A 15,299-nucleotide genomic window follows, 5' to 3' on the forward strand; every position below is an offset into this window, starting at 1 on the left:
ATCCAGCAAATCTGACATACTGCAGTCCGCCGGATCGGCTGCCGCAGATGTGAACGTGCCCTAACAATGCACACCTCCAGGGCAATTACTCACTTGTTTGTAGAAAATACATACTCTTCACTTAGCGATCCTTGCCTTTATTCTAGAGAATAACTAGTTTCAATATACTGTATATGCAAATGGAAAGTTAAGTGCAACGAGGGTGGGCTGAGGCGGCTCTGTGCACCCTTGCGCCTCCTGCTTCCTCTGCCAGCCTCTCTCTCTGCTTTCTGATTGACAGAACCAGGTTCTGCTATAGTCAGCTCGCCAGGCCCTCTCAGTCAAGGAGAGAGATAAAGTGGCACAGGAAGCAGGAGAAGCATGGGTGCACAGAGCTTCCTGGGCCCGCCCTCAGTGCACCTAACTGCATATGGATTAGGCAGAGTTCACATCAGCGTTCAGCCTTTCCGTTCTCAGAGGAAGATTTATGAATTGCAGACAAAAGTCCTGCACGTCTCCGCTTCAAAAATCTTCCTCTCAGCAGAAACCCATGGGGGCCCGAAGGCTCCGTTATGTGCCAAATCCATCGTATAACGGAGCAGGAGAATGGAAAGGCTGAACACTGATGTGAACTCAGCCTTAAAATTACTTTTTCTCTAGACTGAAGCAATGGATCAGAAAGTAGTGCAGGACCTCAGGAGTCCTGATATTAGTGAAAGAAAACTACCCCCCACCCCAAATCCAAACCCCTGGTTCCACCGTATCCCCTATAATCAGACCAATCAAATTGTATTGGAAGCGTTTATTCCGATTTCCACTGCATGCACTGAACGTCGTCCAACACCTAGAACAAAACAGAACTACACGACGTCTCTCAAATTAAAGTCTAGTACGGACCAAAAACAAAAAGGAAAATCCAAGAATCCTGAACGTCCATCTCATTTCTTGAAGATGGATAAGTGCAGGTCAGTGAGTATACAGAGCCGTCTAGCTGCGGGATCCTCCGGTGCTCATCGGGCTTCTCACGATGCTGAATGTCAGCATTTCTCACCTCAGAAGGTTCTGAAGAGCTGGTTCTGCAGATAGCCCATGTGCAAGAAAGACGTCTGCGCCTCTTTCTCCAGAGAAGCCAATTCCTGCACCGTTGGTGCTAAGATGTCCACATGTCCTTTATAGAGGCCGCCTACAAGACCAGAAATAGTGTCAAATCATGAAAATTATCAGAAGAATCCAGTAAATCATTTGTGGTGGTGTCGGGCAATACATCGCTGGAGGAGACAAACAGTAACGAGTTGTCTCCAGGGACGGAGGACAGGCAGGTGCCTCTAATGCTGGACTATAGTTAGGGAAACTAAGACCAACTGTCTGATCAACGTCCGCACCCTACTGAAGAGTGTAGCCCCATACTGACAAAATTAGCTACCTGGGGTCACAATCATCTCATGTCTATAGGTATCTTCAAGGAACAATATGGATATTTTAGATATAAACTTATTGATAAAAAAAACAAACAAAAAAACAACATAATGCAACCAGATGGAAATGTTGTACTGCTGCAAAACTCTACATGCGTTATGTCTCAGATGTAAATGTAGATTTAGATCATCTTCTATGCCTAAAACATACGTAGAAAATGATAAAATGTGACAGGCCGGCTGGCCCCCTTCCTCGCCATGCCCCCCCCCCCTTTTTTTTAGACCTGGCGTATGTGGCGTGGAAAGGGGAAGAAGTCTCAGATTTGGCTGCAAATCGCCTTTGTGACCAAATCCATGCCAAAAAACGAGATTTTTGTATAACTTACCAGTAAAATCTCTTTCTCGCCCTTTCCTTGGGGGACACAGAAGACCTTGGGTATAGCTCATCTCCCTAGGAGGCGTGACACTAAGTGAAAACTGTTAAGCCCCTCCTCCATCAGCTATACCCCCAGCCTGGAGAGAGAGACTGCCAGTTGCGTGTCCAAGTAGTGAGAAAAGGCAAAGTCCAACAAGTGGAAACAACAAGCCAACTACCCAACGGGTAAACAAAACTCGGAAACCGTGTAGAAAAAAACCAATGAATGGGTGGGTGCTGTGTCCCCCAAGGAAAGAGCGAGAAAGAGATTTTACTGGTAAGTTATACAAAAATCTCGTTTTCTCGCCCAATTTCCTTGGGGGACACAGAAGACCTTGGGACGTTCAAAAGCAGTCCAAGAGGGGAGGGACCACAGCACCAAGGCGAAGCACCCGAAGGCAGCAAGGAAACGCCACCTGCAAAAACCAGGCGGCCCAAGGCAGCAGCCGCCGCCGAAGCCAGAGTACGCACTCAGGAGAACCTGGTAAGAGAGTGCAAGGAAGACCGTGGCCACCCTGCACAATGACATGGCTGAAGTCCAATGCCTCTGGCCCCGGAGGCACCAACCGCTCTGGTGAAATGAACGGTGACACCAAAAAAACAGAACCCTGCCCTTGAGCAGTAACCACAGCAATAGCCATTTGGTTAAAGCGGAGGAAAGCACCCAGGAGCCGTTAACCTTGGCGCGGACCTCCTGGAAACAAGAGACCGAGCGTCGACAAGAGTCAGATGTCCAAGCAAAAAAACTGCAGACACTTCAAGTAACAGAGTCCCAGTCGCAGGTCCAGGCCAGACTGGAGAAGACCGAATCACGGGAAGAGAAAGGCAGAATTGGGTGAATGCCCAGCTTCCTAAAGAACCCCAGGGAAGACCCTAAGTCAGACAACAGAACCTGGACGAAGCACGGCCGGGAGCGAACACTAGTGTGCTCGCTGGACTCGTCAGGGCAGACGGGAGGAAATCCAATGCGAGTAAGCGCAAATCAGTGACACGGGCAAAAAGGTTGGGAAAACTGGTCCCGTCGGCCCCCGAGCAACGCCGTCCCGAATCCACGCGGAGTGGGGGAGCAGATGGACAAACGGAAGGAACCGAAAGGGACCCGGCCAGTTTCCAACAGACTCCAGGACAAGTCAGGCTAAAGCCCTTGTCGTTGCAGCCACCACAGGAAGGTGTTCTACAGTCCCGGTGTGGGGGCTTGAAGGGCAATCTTGACAGAAGAAAGTAGGCCCGCCAGGTTACCGAGAAGGTAAAGTCCAAGCAGGACCATCACCCAGAATGGTAAAAGTAATCTGCACCCAGCGGGAGGACAGAATGCGGCAAACCCGGTAATAGGCACACAGCTAGTACAGCCAGTGTGAACAATGGAGACAGTACGAGGTCATAAGGAACACCGGGACCATCCATATGAACAACCATAGTCTCCCCAGGGGGGAGGGCAGTGAAGGAACAGCCCCTGAAGCCTGGCCGGGGCAGAAGCCACATCGGAGTAAAACTGACCCAGGAGAAGCCAAAACAGAGCCGTCGAGAGAAAAAATAGCCGAGAAGACGGATGACACCCCCCAACCGCAAGGAGGAGTGGGCAACAGGGAAGCCACAGGACCGCTCAAAGGCAGAACTCCGCTACTCCGAGATGTCCGGCTCACCAATTCGCAGAAGGCGAATACCCTAACGAATCGAAAGTGGAGGTCCCTGAGACCTGGGTAATCGAGCAACCAAGAGAAGTTGGGCGACCTGCTCGAAAAGAGCGGCTAGAACCTGGTAGCAAAACAAACTGAAGCACGGAGGGTGCCAACAGGAAGGACTCAAACCAAAACGCATCCAAGAGGAGGAATGGCAACAGGCGAGGGAACCGTAATCCCGCCAGAGCCAACGTAGACTGCGAGGGACGCTGGAGACAGCACTCTCGACCATGTGACCGCTTGCGCTGGGAAGCAATGCCACAGGGTAACTAATGGGTACGCATCTAGGAACCACAAACACTCCCCAGGCGGAAGGGCCAACGAATATGGTGGATACCGTCACAACGGAAACACCAATATACCCTCCGAACAGAGAATGGATACCACCCAGCTCGCTGCAGTAGAGAGCAATAGAGCCCGTCCAGGCCAGGTGAACAGAAAGATCTCTTCAGAGAAGAGTTCCAGGCCGGCGGCAATCACCGTATCCCAAGAGAAAAACGTCAAGTCGCAGGAAGAATGGAGGCATACGTACAAGCAGCCCCATAAGCAGTGAGAAAGCCAACCCACCTACGGAAGGAGAAGGCATACACGGCCCAACAACGCACAGAGTGCAGAAGAGCGTCCGCCCACTGCGAAATAGTCATACAGCAAGGAGGGCCAGCCACAGAGTCCCACAGAATCCACGGAAGGGCAAAGTGCAACCGGAAGGGGGGACATACACAAGACTAGTATGGCATGCGACGGAACGCAAGCAGTCCGCCCAGAAGAGAGGGCAATGCACTTGGCAAACATTGCGGGCAGCAAGCGTGCAAAGCCCGCCCCACAAGGGGGTGATGCCCAAGACCAGCACCTACTTCAGAGAAGTAAGACATACCATATTCCGCCCAGAAGAGGGCCATGCACATGGCCACACCGCATCCAGCAGGACGTCCACCCAGTGAAAAGGGGACATGCACAGGGTAACCCTAGCATTAAGTGAGTGTGCAATAATCCACCAAACACCGAATTTTGTGAGAGTACAACTACTCCGCCAATGAATGGGGACAAGTACATTAGTCCAGCACAGCATATACAAGGACAGTTGTGAGCCCTGTGAGCGTACAAAAAGTCCACCCTGGAATGAGGGGTGGTAACGCACAAGGCCAGCACCGTATCCAATGGGAGTGCAAGCATTCCACCCATCTTAGAGGTCAGCAACGTATCTGGTGAGAGTGCAGTATGCTGCCCAGAAGGGGGAGCCATGCCCATGGCCAGTATTGCAACCAGGGAGAATGCGAGCACCCCGCCATGGATGGGGGTCAGGCACCTGGCCAGCAGCACACTGGCGAGAGAACAAACACAGTCAGTGAGAGTGTGTGTATGTTGCCTGAGGAAAGGAGACATGCCCACGGCCGGCAGCGAATCCAGAAAAAGTGCCGTACACCGCCCACGGAAGGGGGAACATGTATATGGCCGGCAGTGGATTTAGTGAGTTGCAAGCATCCCACCATGGAAGGGGGTCATGCACGCGGCCAGCAACTTACCAGCGAGAAAACGACCCCAGTCAGTGAGGGTGTATGCATGGCGCTTGAGGGAAGAAGGCATGCCCAAGGCCGGCAGCGAATCCAATGAGAATGCAGCATACCGCCTATGGAAGGGGGTTATGCACATGGCCGGCTGCCCAGCACCATAACCAATGAAGTGCAGTATTCCGCCTAAAGGAAGGGGGTCATGCACAAGACCGGCAGCGAATCCAGTGAGTGCAGCATTCCGCCTATGGAAGGGGGTCATGCATAAGACCGGCAGTGAATCCAGTGAGTGCAGCATTCCGCCCATGGAAGGGGGTCATGCACAAGACCGGCAGCGAATCCAGTGAGTGCAGCATTCCGCCTATGGAAGGGGGTCATGCACAAGACCGGCAGCGAATCCAGTGAGTGCAGCATTCCGCCTATGGAAGGGGGTCATGCACAAAACCGGCAGCGAATCCAGAGAGTGCAGCATTCCGCCTATGGAAGGGGGTCATGCACATGGCCGGTATCAAATCCAGTGAGTGCAGCGTAACGCCTATGGAAAGGAATCACGCACATGGCCGGCAGTGAATCCAGTGAAAGTGCAGCGTTCCCCTATGGGAGGGGGTCGTGCACCAGACTAACACCGTATCTGGTGAGAGTGCAGATTCCACCTATGGAAGGAGGACATGCACAAGACCGGCAACGAATCCAATGAGTGCAGCATTCCGCCTATGGAAGGGGGTTGTGCACATGGCCTGCAGCGAATCCAATGAGTGCAGCGTTCTCGTGCACATGGCCAACACCGTATTCGGTGAGAGTGCAGTATTCCACCTAAGCGGGGGGTCATGCACCAGGCAAGCCTGCAGCCCGAGGAGTGCAGTATCCCGCCTAGGAAGGGGTTGTCTGCACATGGCAGTTACCATAGCTGGAGGGTGACGAACTCTGCCTACAGAAAAAAAGAGAGCGCATGCACTTGGCCAGCGCTGTATCCCGGAGAGGGCAAGAACCACTTAGAAGGGAAACATGCACCAGCCGGGGAGTGCGACACCATGCCGCTCGTGGAAGGAGCACGCATACAGGCGGCGCTACCGAGATAAGGCTGCAGCGTCCTGCGCAGCGCACAAGAAATCCATTGGTTAACCATGTTATGCATTTCTAAATAAAAAATAGCCTCACTGAGGCAGAAAGAAGTGCCACCATACAGGTGCCCAGCATAGAAGTAGAGGGGGGGGGGGGGGGGGCGCCAGCCATATAGGCCCATCGGGAGCCGCCGGTACCCGAAGGGTTAAGCCAACCAACCTGAAGGGAGGAGGAGGCGGCGCCGCGATCCCCTGGGGGCGGGAAACACAGTCAGTGAGAGTGAACCTCCAGGCGGGAAGAATTCGCGCCCGGAGAAGTTCCCGCCCCCTCCAACAGAGGCCGGAAGTTTGCGGCCTAGCAGGCCGTGAAGCCGGGGCCTAAATTTTCTGCGGCACCCGGCTGACCGGGGCCGCACAGGACACCGGAGCTGACTGCCTAGACAAACCGGCCGCGGAAGCCCACCCCGCGGACCGGAAGTCAGGGGCCCGGGTGGAGCGCCGGAATGCGGCCCAGTAGGCCCGAAGCCTGGGCCAAAATTTGCGGCGCCCGGCCGACCGGAAGTCGCCGACGGCCGGCCGGAATCGATGGAGCATCGTGCTCAAGCCAAATGCCGGCCGCGGGAGTCCACCCCGCAGGCCAGAACAGTCGGGGGCCGGGAAGGAGCGCCGGAGTGCGGCCAGCTCGGAGGTGCGGCCCAGCAGACCGGGAAGAAGCGCCGGAGGTGCGGCCGAGCAGGCCGGGAAGTAAAAACCCCAGCAGCACTGCCGTTAGGAAAAAGGCCCCCGCTCCAGAGCAGCGCATTGGTGAGGGATGGGGGGACCCTGAGACCGGGTGCCCGTGGGGATGCGAGCACAGCGTTCCCAGGAGGGACGCTGATAAGTGAAGGGAGGCGATGTGCAGCCTATTCGCAGCATTCTGCTGCTAAAAAGTCACATGAGGGCCAGAAGGGAGGAGAGGGAGCAGGAGTAGAATGTCACCCCGCAGCACCCCAGGGGCCAGCCTAGGTCCAGCAGTGACCGAAGGGTCCAGAGGCCCAGTATGGGGGGTCAGGCACGCAGGAGACCAGGGTGGGGGGTGGGGGACGTAGGGCTGGAGAAGCCACTCTCTCACCATAGTCGTCTTCACCCTCAGTCCATTCCAGCAGGGTCGCCCCTTCAGCTACTGGCACCGTAGTGGCAGGACGCTGGGAGAGGGACTTGGCGTGCGGGCGACCCTTGCGCTGGCGGGATGTAGGGGAGCTGGGCTGCCCTGATCCACCTTGTCTTCTGTGGGGGAGGCAGCAGTGCGGGTGACCGGCACTGGCGCAGCTCAACCCCGGGAGAAACAGAGAGGTCTAGTGCGTCTCTGTTGTCCCTGATGATCTGGAACAAAAAGAAAAGAAAAAAGTAAAAATCAAAATTTAAACAAAGGAGAAACAGCCCTGCAGTAGCAGGGAGTGTCTTGCCTCCTTGGACACTAAGCAAAAAACTGGCAGTCTCTCTCTCCAGGCTGGGGGTATAGCTGATGGAGGAGGGGCTTAACAGTTTTCACTTAGTGTCACGCCTCCTAGGGAGATGAGCTATACCCAAGGTCTTCTGTGTCCCCCAAGGAAATTGGGCGAGAAATTGGCATATATTTATTCATAAATAAACACCTTATCCCGTTCCCCTTTAAAGAATAAGTCCACCTTTACAACCACATTTTTACTGCCTTAATGCACCTAATATAAGAAAATTTTAGGCAACCTTGCAAATAAGCCTTGAATAAAAATTGATAAGCATTGATGCTGTATACTCAAAAACAGTAGGAAATTTTTAGTTAAGTTGATTAGCAATGTCATTATAATATTTATTTATTTTTTCCCTAAAAGCATAGGGGTGGAGGCAAAACAAAACCTGGTTGCAAAGATTCATATACTCTTTATATGTGGAATCAAAGGTGGTTTGAAGAGCACAGGACTTACCCCCAGTAGCCCTCCTTTGCCCATAGGTCACCTTTCCATCAAACTCATCCAGGGGCACCTTCATATCGCACTCCACTTGGGATATAGTGCAGGTCAAATGCTCCTCAATTTCTGACAACAGCTGCAGATGGGAATTGCAGAGACAAGACGAGGGGTAACGAGACAGCAGTGGTTTCCAATAGCAAACAGACAGATTTGAAGTTAAAAGGGAATCTGTCCCCATGATTTTGATGTATTATTTACAGTAGTCCTGCAGATAAGGAGTCCAGATCATGATTTCTTATTTTCCTACTGCCCCTCTTTCCCCTGCTGTCAATGTGTGGGGAATGGGGGGCAAAAGGAAAATAAAAAAAATGGTGATCTGGATTCCTTATCTGCAGTACCAAGCATGTTTTACTGCAGATAGTCCAGGATTGTGGTGATAGATTTTCTTTAAGTCTTCTAAATGCAGAAATACTATTCTCAAAAGGCTTTCTGCGCCGATCTTACCATCCCCTGCGCTGCCAGAGGATGAGCCTAATTCATGACGAGGCGCACACCCCGTCATAAATTAGGCGCATCCTCCTGCAGTCCAGGTGCCTAACCAAAAATCTAAGACCGCTCTGAGCTGCCGTAGGTAACTGGCTTCACTTACGCCAGAAAACTGGTGTGAATGAAGATAAATTTGCTGTGGCCACTGGTCAGGCCCCCCTCCTGGTCTTCCCACACCCCCTATTAGAAAGGTGGCGAGGGCTGCGAAAAAGGGGAAAGGCGATAATTGTGTGACTTTACGCCACTTTTCAGGCACATAGGGAACAATTATCGTTTAAAAAAATATGGGTCAATAGTTCTGGCGAAATACAAAGCTCACACAGTTATGTTAAGGGTGTAAGGCACAACTGATGAAAAAAATGAAAATGAAATATCACACAGTGCATGACGAGCTCTAACAAAGCTAGAACCAGCCCTGTACCTCACATGGGTCCAGAGATCTCCCCAATCACTGCTCCAATTGTTCTGTTAGATTATCTTCAAGTAGGTAATGTCCTTTCTGTTGCAGCTCTCTTGCTATCACAGCTCAGAAGACATGTCATTTCTTCTGCAGATCTCTCCCTATCCTAAATTAGGAGGCATGTCCTTTCTTCTGCAGATCTCTCCATATCCTAAATCAGGAGGCATGTCCTTTCTTCTGCAGATCTCTCCCTATCACAGCTCAGAAGACATTTCCTTTCTTCTGCAGATCTCTCCCTATCACAGCTCAGAAGACATTTCCTTTCTTCTGCAGCTCTCTCCCTATCACAGCTCAGGAGGCATGTCCTTTCTTCTGCAGCTTTCTCCCTATCACAGCTCAGGAGGTGTGTTCTTTCTGCTGCAGATCTCTCCCTATCACAGCTCAGAAGACATTTCCTTTCTTCTGCAGATCTCTCCCTATCACAGCTCAGGAGGTATGTCCTTTCTTCTGCAGCTTTCTCCCTATCACAGCTCCCTGAGCGTGTCCTTTCTCAGGGGGGGGGGGGTCATTTCTGCTGCAGATCTCTCCCTATCCTAAATCAGGGGGCATGTCCTTTCTTTTGCAGTTCTCGCAAAAGAAAATAAGCAATTTTTATGGGCGTGTGAACGAGGGAAGCTCTGCATCGGCACCTGTCTGATATACAGGAGTAGGTATGGCTTGGATCACTGAATGTGAAGCTTACAGCTATTCTAAACCAATGGCAAAAATCGAAGGGGTTTTCCGAATGTTTTATACTGATGACCTGTCCTTAGGATAGGTCATCGGTATCTGATTGGTGGGGGTCTGACGTCTATCACCCTCACTGATCAGCTTTTTGAAGAGACTGTGGTGCTGCATCGAGTGTGGCGGCCTCCCTGCAGCTTACCCTAGATTATTGGCCATGTGGCCAGGGTGCAGCTCAGTCCCATGCAATACCAAGCACAGTTGCAATACAATGGACGGCGCTGTGCTTGGTAAGTTACGAGCAGGCCACGGCGCTCAGTCAGCTGATTGGCAGGGATCCTGGGAGTTGGACTCCTGACGATTACATACTGCTTGACCTACCCTGAGAATAGGTAATCAGTATGAAAAACCCAGAAAACCCCTTTAATTGTCTCTTGGCACACAGGCATATTTCACTAATGTTTCAGATTTTACTCTCTTTTCCCTAAGAAAAGATAGGAGTGCTCCCAGTAAGGTCGGGGCTCCATGGTGACATATCACATTTTATGGCATAAAAAGGTGGGATAGACGAGTACCTGCATCTCATTGTACCAGATGGTGCAGCCTCCTTCTTCCTTTAGCCGGGTGTTGTAACATCCTTTTCCACGACTGCTGCAAACATGATACCAAACCTGTGATAAAACAAAAAGGTGTCGTTAATGATTTCAGAAAGATTAGGAAGAGTTCACCTCATGTCACCGAAGTCTCATTGCTTTTCTCCAGTAACCAAGTCATATGATGGGAGCTTCTCTGTGACATTATGTCGGTCAGAAATGATCCCTTACCCACAGGATAGTGTATGACAATTAGATTGGTGCAGATCCGACTGATCACGAGACTGGGGGTCCTGTATCCCCAAAACAAATGATGCAACCGATCGAGAACGTGCACCGATGCTCCATTCAATGCTATGGGACTGAAGATCTGAGCATTGTACCCGGCTTCTCCTGTCCAGTTGGGAGGTACAGGGTTCTCGCCGCTCCCCTCACTCTCAGGACTCTGGCAGCTCATTCTCGTGATCAGTGGGGATCCTAGCAGTCAGGCCCCTAGCAATCTCATGCTTATCGACGATCTTGTGGATAGTGGTTATGGTGGGACAACTCATTTAAAAGAGTTGTTTGCTTTAGATAGCTCCATTACATATACCCTACACGGATGAATTAGAGTGGTCCTCTGCTTAGGGCTTCTCACAACCCATTAGCCAGAGCGGAGGGTGAATAAATAAATGTAAAAAAAATTTTTTCAGGACTCCATACTCCTCCATGATTTTACTGAGGACTTGTTGTCCACCAACTCGAGCAATAGAGCAATAACAGCAGATTATGGAAGCTTTTCAGCGAGATCCACTCCACGGTCAGCTCATTGTAAAAGGGACCAAACTGGATAACCCATTCAAGGTCTTACAGACAGCATCAACCTCAGAATCTAAAAGGTCCTGTCCATCTTCAATGTTCCTATGATAACCTCTCATCTGTCTTGTGTACAAGGAACCATTCTGTTGAACTTGTTGCTTCGGCAGGCTCTGCTTAAAAAGAGACCAGCCTTGTATGGAGACTTACTCTCAATGCTCTACAGGAAAACAATATGCAAAGAGGTACCTCCCAAGGAAAGAGGACCATCTAGCTAGCGCCGCCTTCCCGATGTGGTTTTCTAGGAGTCAAAGTCCTACTTTTTAACAAGCCCTGGGACATGACGAGGGGAAAAAGGAGATTTTTGTATAACTTACCAGTTAAATCTCTTTCTCGCTCTTCCTTGGGGGACACAGACCTTGGGTATAGCTCAGCTCCCTAGGAGGCGTGACACTAAGTAAAACTGTTAAGCCCCTCCTCCATCAGCTATACCCTCAGCCTGGAGATAGAGGCTACCAGTTGCGTGTCCAAGTAGTGAAAGGATAACAACCAATAACGGAAACAACCAGCCAGCAACCCAACGGGGCGCCAGACCATAACCCTGTAACCAAACACAGAAGGGTGGGTGCTGTGTCCCCCAAGGAAGAGCGAGAAAGAGATTTAACTGGTAAGTTATACAAAAATCTCCTTTTCTCGCCCATTTTCCTTGGGGGACACAGACCTTGGGACGTTCAAGAGCAGTCCAAGAAGGGAGGGACCACAAACCCAAGGCGGAACACCACCAGAGCATCAGGAAACCGCTGCCTGCAAAACCAGGCGGCCCAACGCAGCATCCGCTGATGCATGCGTATGCACCCTATAGAACTTTGTGAAAGTGTGCAGAGAGGACCAAGTGGCTGCTTTGCACAACTGTTCAGCCGAGGCCCGATGCCTCTGCGCCCAGGAAGCTCCGACTGCTCTGGTGGAATGAGCAGTGACGCCAAAAGGCGGAGGTCTGCCCTTGGCTCGATAAGCCTCAGACACCGCCAGTTTAATGAAACGGGCAATAGCCACCTTGGAGACCGCCAACCCTTTGCGCGAACCCTCCGGAACCACAAACAGGGAGTCCGTGCGCCGAAAGGACCCGGTGACCTCCAGTAAATCCTCAACGCCCTTGACCACATCCATCCCGTTCTCTGGGGTGGGAAGGAGAGGCACAGAGCGACGGAAGGACGATATCCTCATTGATGTGAAAGGCGGAGACCACCTTTGGCAGGAAAGTCGGGACAGGCCGAAGCACAACCTTATCCTGGTGGAAGATCAGGAATGGTTCGGAGCAAGAAAGAGCCGCTAACTCCGACACCCGTCGGAGAGACGTGACGGCCACAAGAAAGATGACCTTGCAGGACAGAAGGCGAAGGGAGACCTCCCGTAAAGGCTCGAAGGGGGCTGATTGGAGCGCCGAGAGCACCACATTCAGGTCCCAGGAAGGAACTGGAGGGCGGTACGGCGGAACAGAGTGAGCCACCCCTTGTAAAAAGGTCTTAATTGGCCCTAGAGGGGCCAGGGGACGCTGGAGAAGAATAGACAGCGCCGAAATCTGACCCTTCAGAGAACTGAGGCACAGCCCCAGGTCCAGACCCGACTGGAGGAAGGACAGGATTGTGGGAAGAGAAAACCGGAGAGGTGGGATGCTCCGGGACTCACAGAACCCCAGATAGGACCTCCAACCCCGATAGTAGATCCTAGAGGATACGGGCTTACGAGCCCGGATCATGGTGCGGACTACGTCCGCGGAGAAACCCCGTCGCGTTAAGACGGCGGTCTCAATAGCCACGCCGTCAAACGTAGCGAGCCTAAATGCTCGTGGAAGATCGGTCCCTGAGAGAGAAGGTCTTCCCTGGAGGGCAGTGGCCACGGTGCGTCTGCCAACAGCAACATTAGGTCGGCGTACCAAGACCGGCGGGGCCAATCCGGGGCGATTAGAATCGCGGGGACGCCCTCTGCCGCGATCCTCCGAAGAACCCGTGGCAGGAGGGGAAAAGGAGGAAAGACGTACAGAAGGGAGAATTCGCGCCACGGAAGGACGAGCGCGTCGGCGCCGTATGCCTTCGGGTCCCGTGCCCTGGCCAGGTATAGGGGGACCTTGTGGTTGAATTTGGAGGCCATGAGGTCCACGTCGGGGCGACCCCAGCGAAGACAAAGGGCTTCGAACACCTCTGGGTGCAGGGACCATTCTCCCGGGTCGATGGTGGACCGGCTGAGGAAATCCGCCGCCCAGTTGTCCACCCCCGGGATGTAAATCGCAGATAAGGCCGGCACGTGCGTCTCCGCCCAGAGGAGAATGAGGGTCACCTCTTGCATCGCTGCGAGTGCCTCCCTGATGGTTTATGTATGCCACAGCCGTGGCATTGTCCGATTGGATCCGAACAGGGTGGCCCTCAGCAGATGGGTCCAGTGTCTGAGGGACAGAAGAATCGCCCTCAGTTCCAGAATATTGATTGGAAGTCTGGACTCCGATAGAGACCAAACGCCCTGGACGGACCGGGGAGGGAAAACCCCCCCCCACCCCCGTAAGCTGGCATCTGTGGTAATCACCAGCCAGTTCAGTGGAAGGAAGGACTTCCCCCTTAGAGGGATATGCAACCACCAGCCGAGGGAAGCTCGAGCCAGGGGAGGCAGAAGAAAGGTCCTGTCCAGACTCCTCAGTGATTTGTCCCAGGCCGACAGAATTGCCCTCTGAAAGGTGCGGGATCGGAATTGTGCGAACGGCACCGCTTCGAAACAGGCAACCATCTTTCCCAACAACCGCATGCTGGATCTGAGGGAAGGGCGGTGATGACGGAGGAGACTGCGAACCGACCCGCGAAGGGCCAGACGCTTGTCCGACGGAAGGCGGACCTCCGCCAACTCTGTATCCAGGAGCATCCCCAGGAAGATCAGCCGTCTGGAGGGGGTAAGGGAAGATTTGGGGTGGTTGATAATCCAACCGAACCGCGTCAGGGTCTCCAGAGTGAGTTCCACACTGCTGGATGTCTGAGAGAAGGAGGGTGCCTTGACCAGGATGTCGTCCAAGTATGGGAGAAGAAAAACACTTCTTGAACGTAGAAGGGCCAAGACAGGGGCCAGGACCTTGGTGAACACTCGAGGAGCAGTCGCCAGACCAAAGGGAAGGGCGACGAATTGGAAGTGATCGTCCCCCACCGCAAAGCGCAGGAAGCGGTGATGACATGGAGCAACCGGAACGTGGAGGTATGCATCCTGAATGTCGATTGAGGCCATGAAATCCCCTCTTTCCAGGGAGGCCACTGCGGACCTGAGAGACTCCATCCGGAATCTCTGCAGTCGGAGAAAACGGTTCAGGCGTTTTAGGTCCAAGACCGGACGCACTGAGCCTTCCTTCTTGGGAACCACAAAGAGGTTCGAGTAGAACCCCCTGAACCTTTCCGTCGGAGGCACGGGGGCGACGACACCCTTGTCCATTAGAGAGTGAATGGCCGCGAAGAAGGCGGCCACTCGTACGGGATCTCGCGGAGGACGGGATCGGAAGAAACGGTCTGGCGGAATGGACGCAAATTCGATTTTGTATCCGCAAGATACAATCTCGAGCGCCCATGCGTCTGAGATGTGGGCCCGCCATACGTTCCTGAATAGGAGAAGGCGGCCCCCCACCCGGGTGGGTGGGGGCGCACCTTCAGGCAGAGGGCTGCTGGCCTGTGGGAGCCCGTGCAGGCTGGGACTTGCGCCAGGTAGGTTGCGTCCGAAAAAACGGCTTCTTGCGTCTATCCTGGGCTGGGCCAGAGGAAGAAGAACTGGCCGCGGGTCTAGACCCGGTGGGCTTGCGAAAGGACCGAAAACGGGACGAACCAGCGCGACCACGGGGGGCGCCCATTGGCCTGGACTGGGGGAGGTGAGTACTCTTCCCACCCGTGGCCTCTGATATAAGTTCGTCCAGACGGGTTCCGAACAGGCGGGATCCCGTGAATGGTAGGCCGGCCAAAGAGCGTTTGGAAGCGGCGTCCGCCGCCCAAACCTTCAGCCAGAGTTCCCTCCTGACAGAAACTGCCAGGGCAGAGGAACGGGCAATGAGGGCACCCGCATCAAGGGAGGCCTCACAGACGAATTTTCCGGCCTGAACAATTAGTTGGGCTAAGGAACGGAGGTCCTGAACAGGGACGTCCGACCCTAACTCCCGTTCCAGTTGCAAACCCCATTCAGAGACCGCTTTGCCAACCCAGGCGGAGGCAAAGACCGGTCTAAGGGCCGAACCAGAGGCAG

General features: G+C 53.1%; 1 protein-coding gene across 1 annotated transcript in view; it reads right to left on the bottom strand.

The window, feature by feature from the left end:
• Nucleotides 1-766: 766 nt before the first annotated feature.
• DDX1 (DEAD-box helicase 1) overlaps nucleotides 767-15,299 on the bottom strand; it is a 55,036-nt gene continuing 40,503 nt past the window's right edge. The window contains exons 24-26 of the mRNA XM_044288685.1: nucleotides 10,230-10,325; nucleotides 8,001-8,121; nucleotides 767-1,162 (exon numbers count right to left, since the gene is read on the bottom strand). Coding sequence (XP_044144620.1) covers nucleotides 1,032-1,162; nucleotides 8,001-8,121; nucleotides 10,230-10,325 — 348 coding nt within the window. The 3' untranslated portion in view covers nucleotides 767-1,031. The remainder of the gene's footprint in view (nucleotides 1,163-8,000; nucleotides 8,122-10,229; nucleotides 10,326-15,299) is intronic.

This window comes from Bufo gargarizans, chromosome 4 (genome assembly GCF_014858855.1).
Source record: "Bufo gargarizans isolate SCDJY-AF-19 chromosome 4, ASM1485885v1, whole genome shotgun sequence".
Taxonomy (NCBI): Eukaryota; Metazoa; Chordata; class Amphibia; order Anura; family Bufonidae; genus Bufo; species Bufo gargarizans.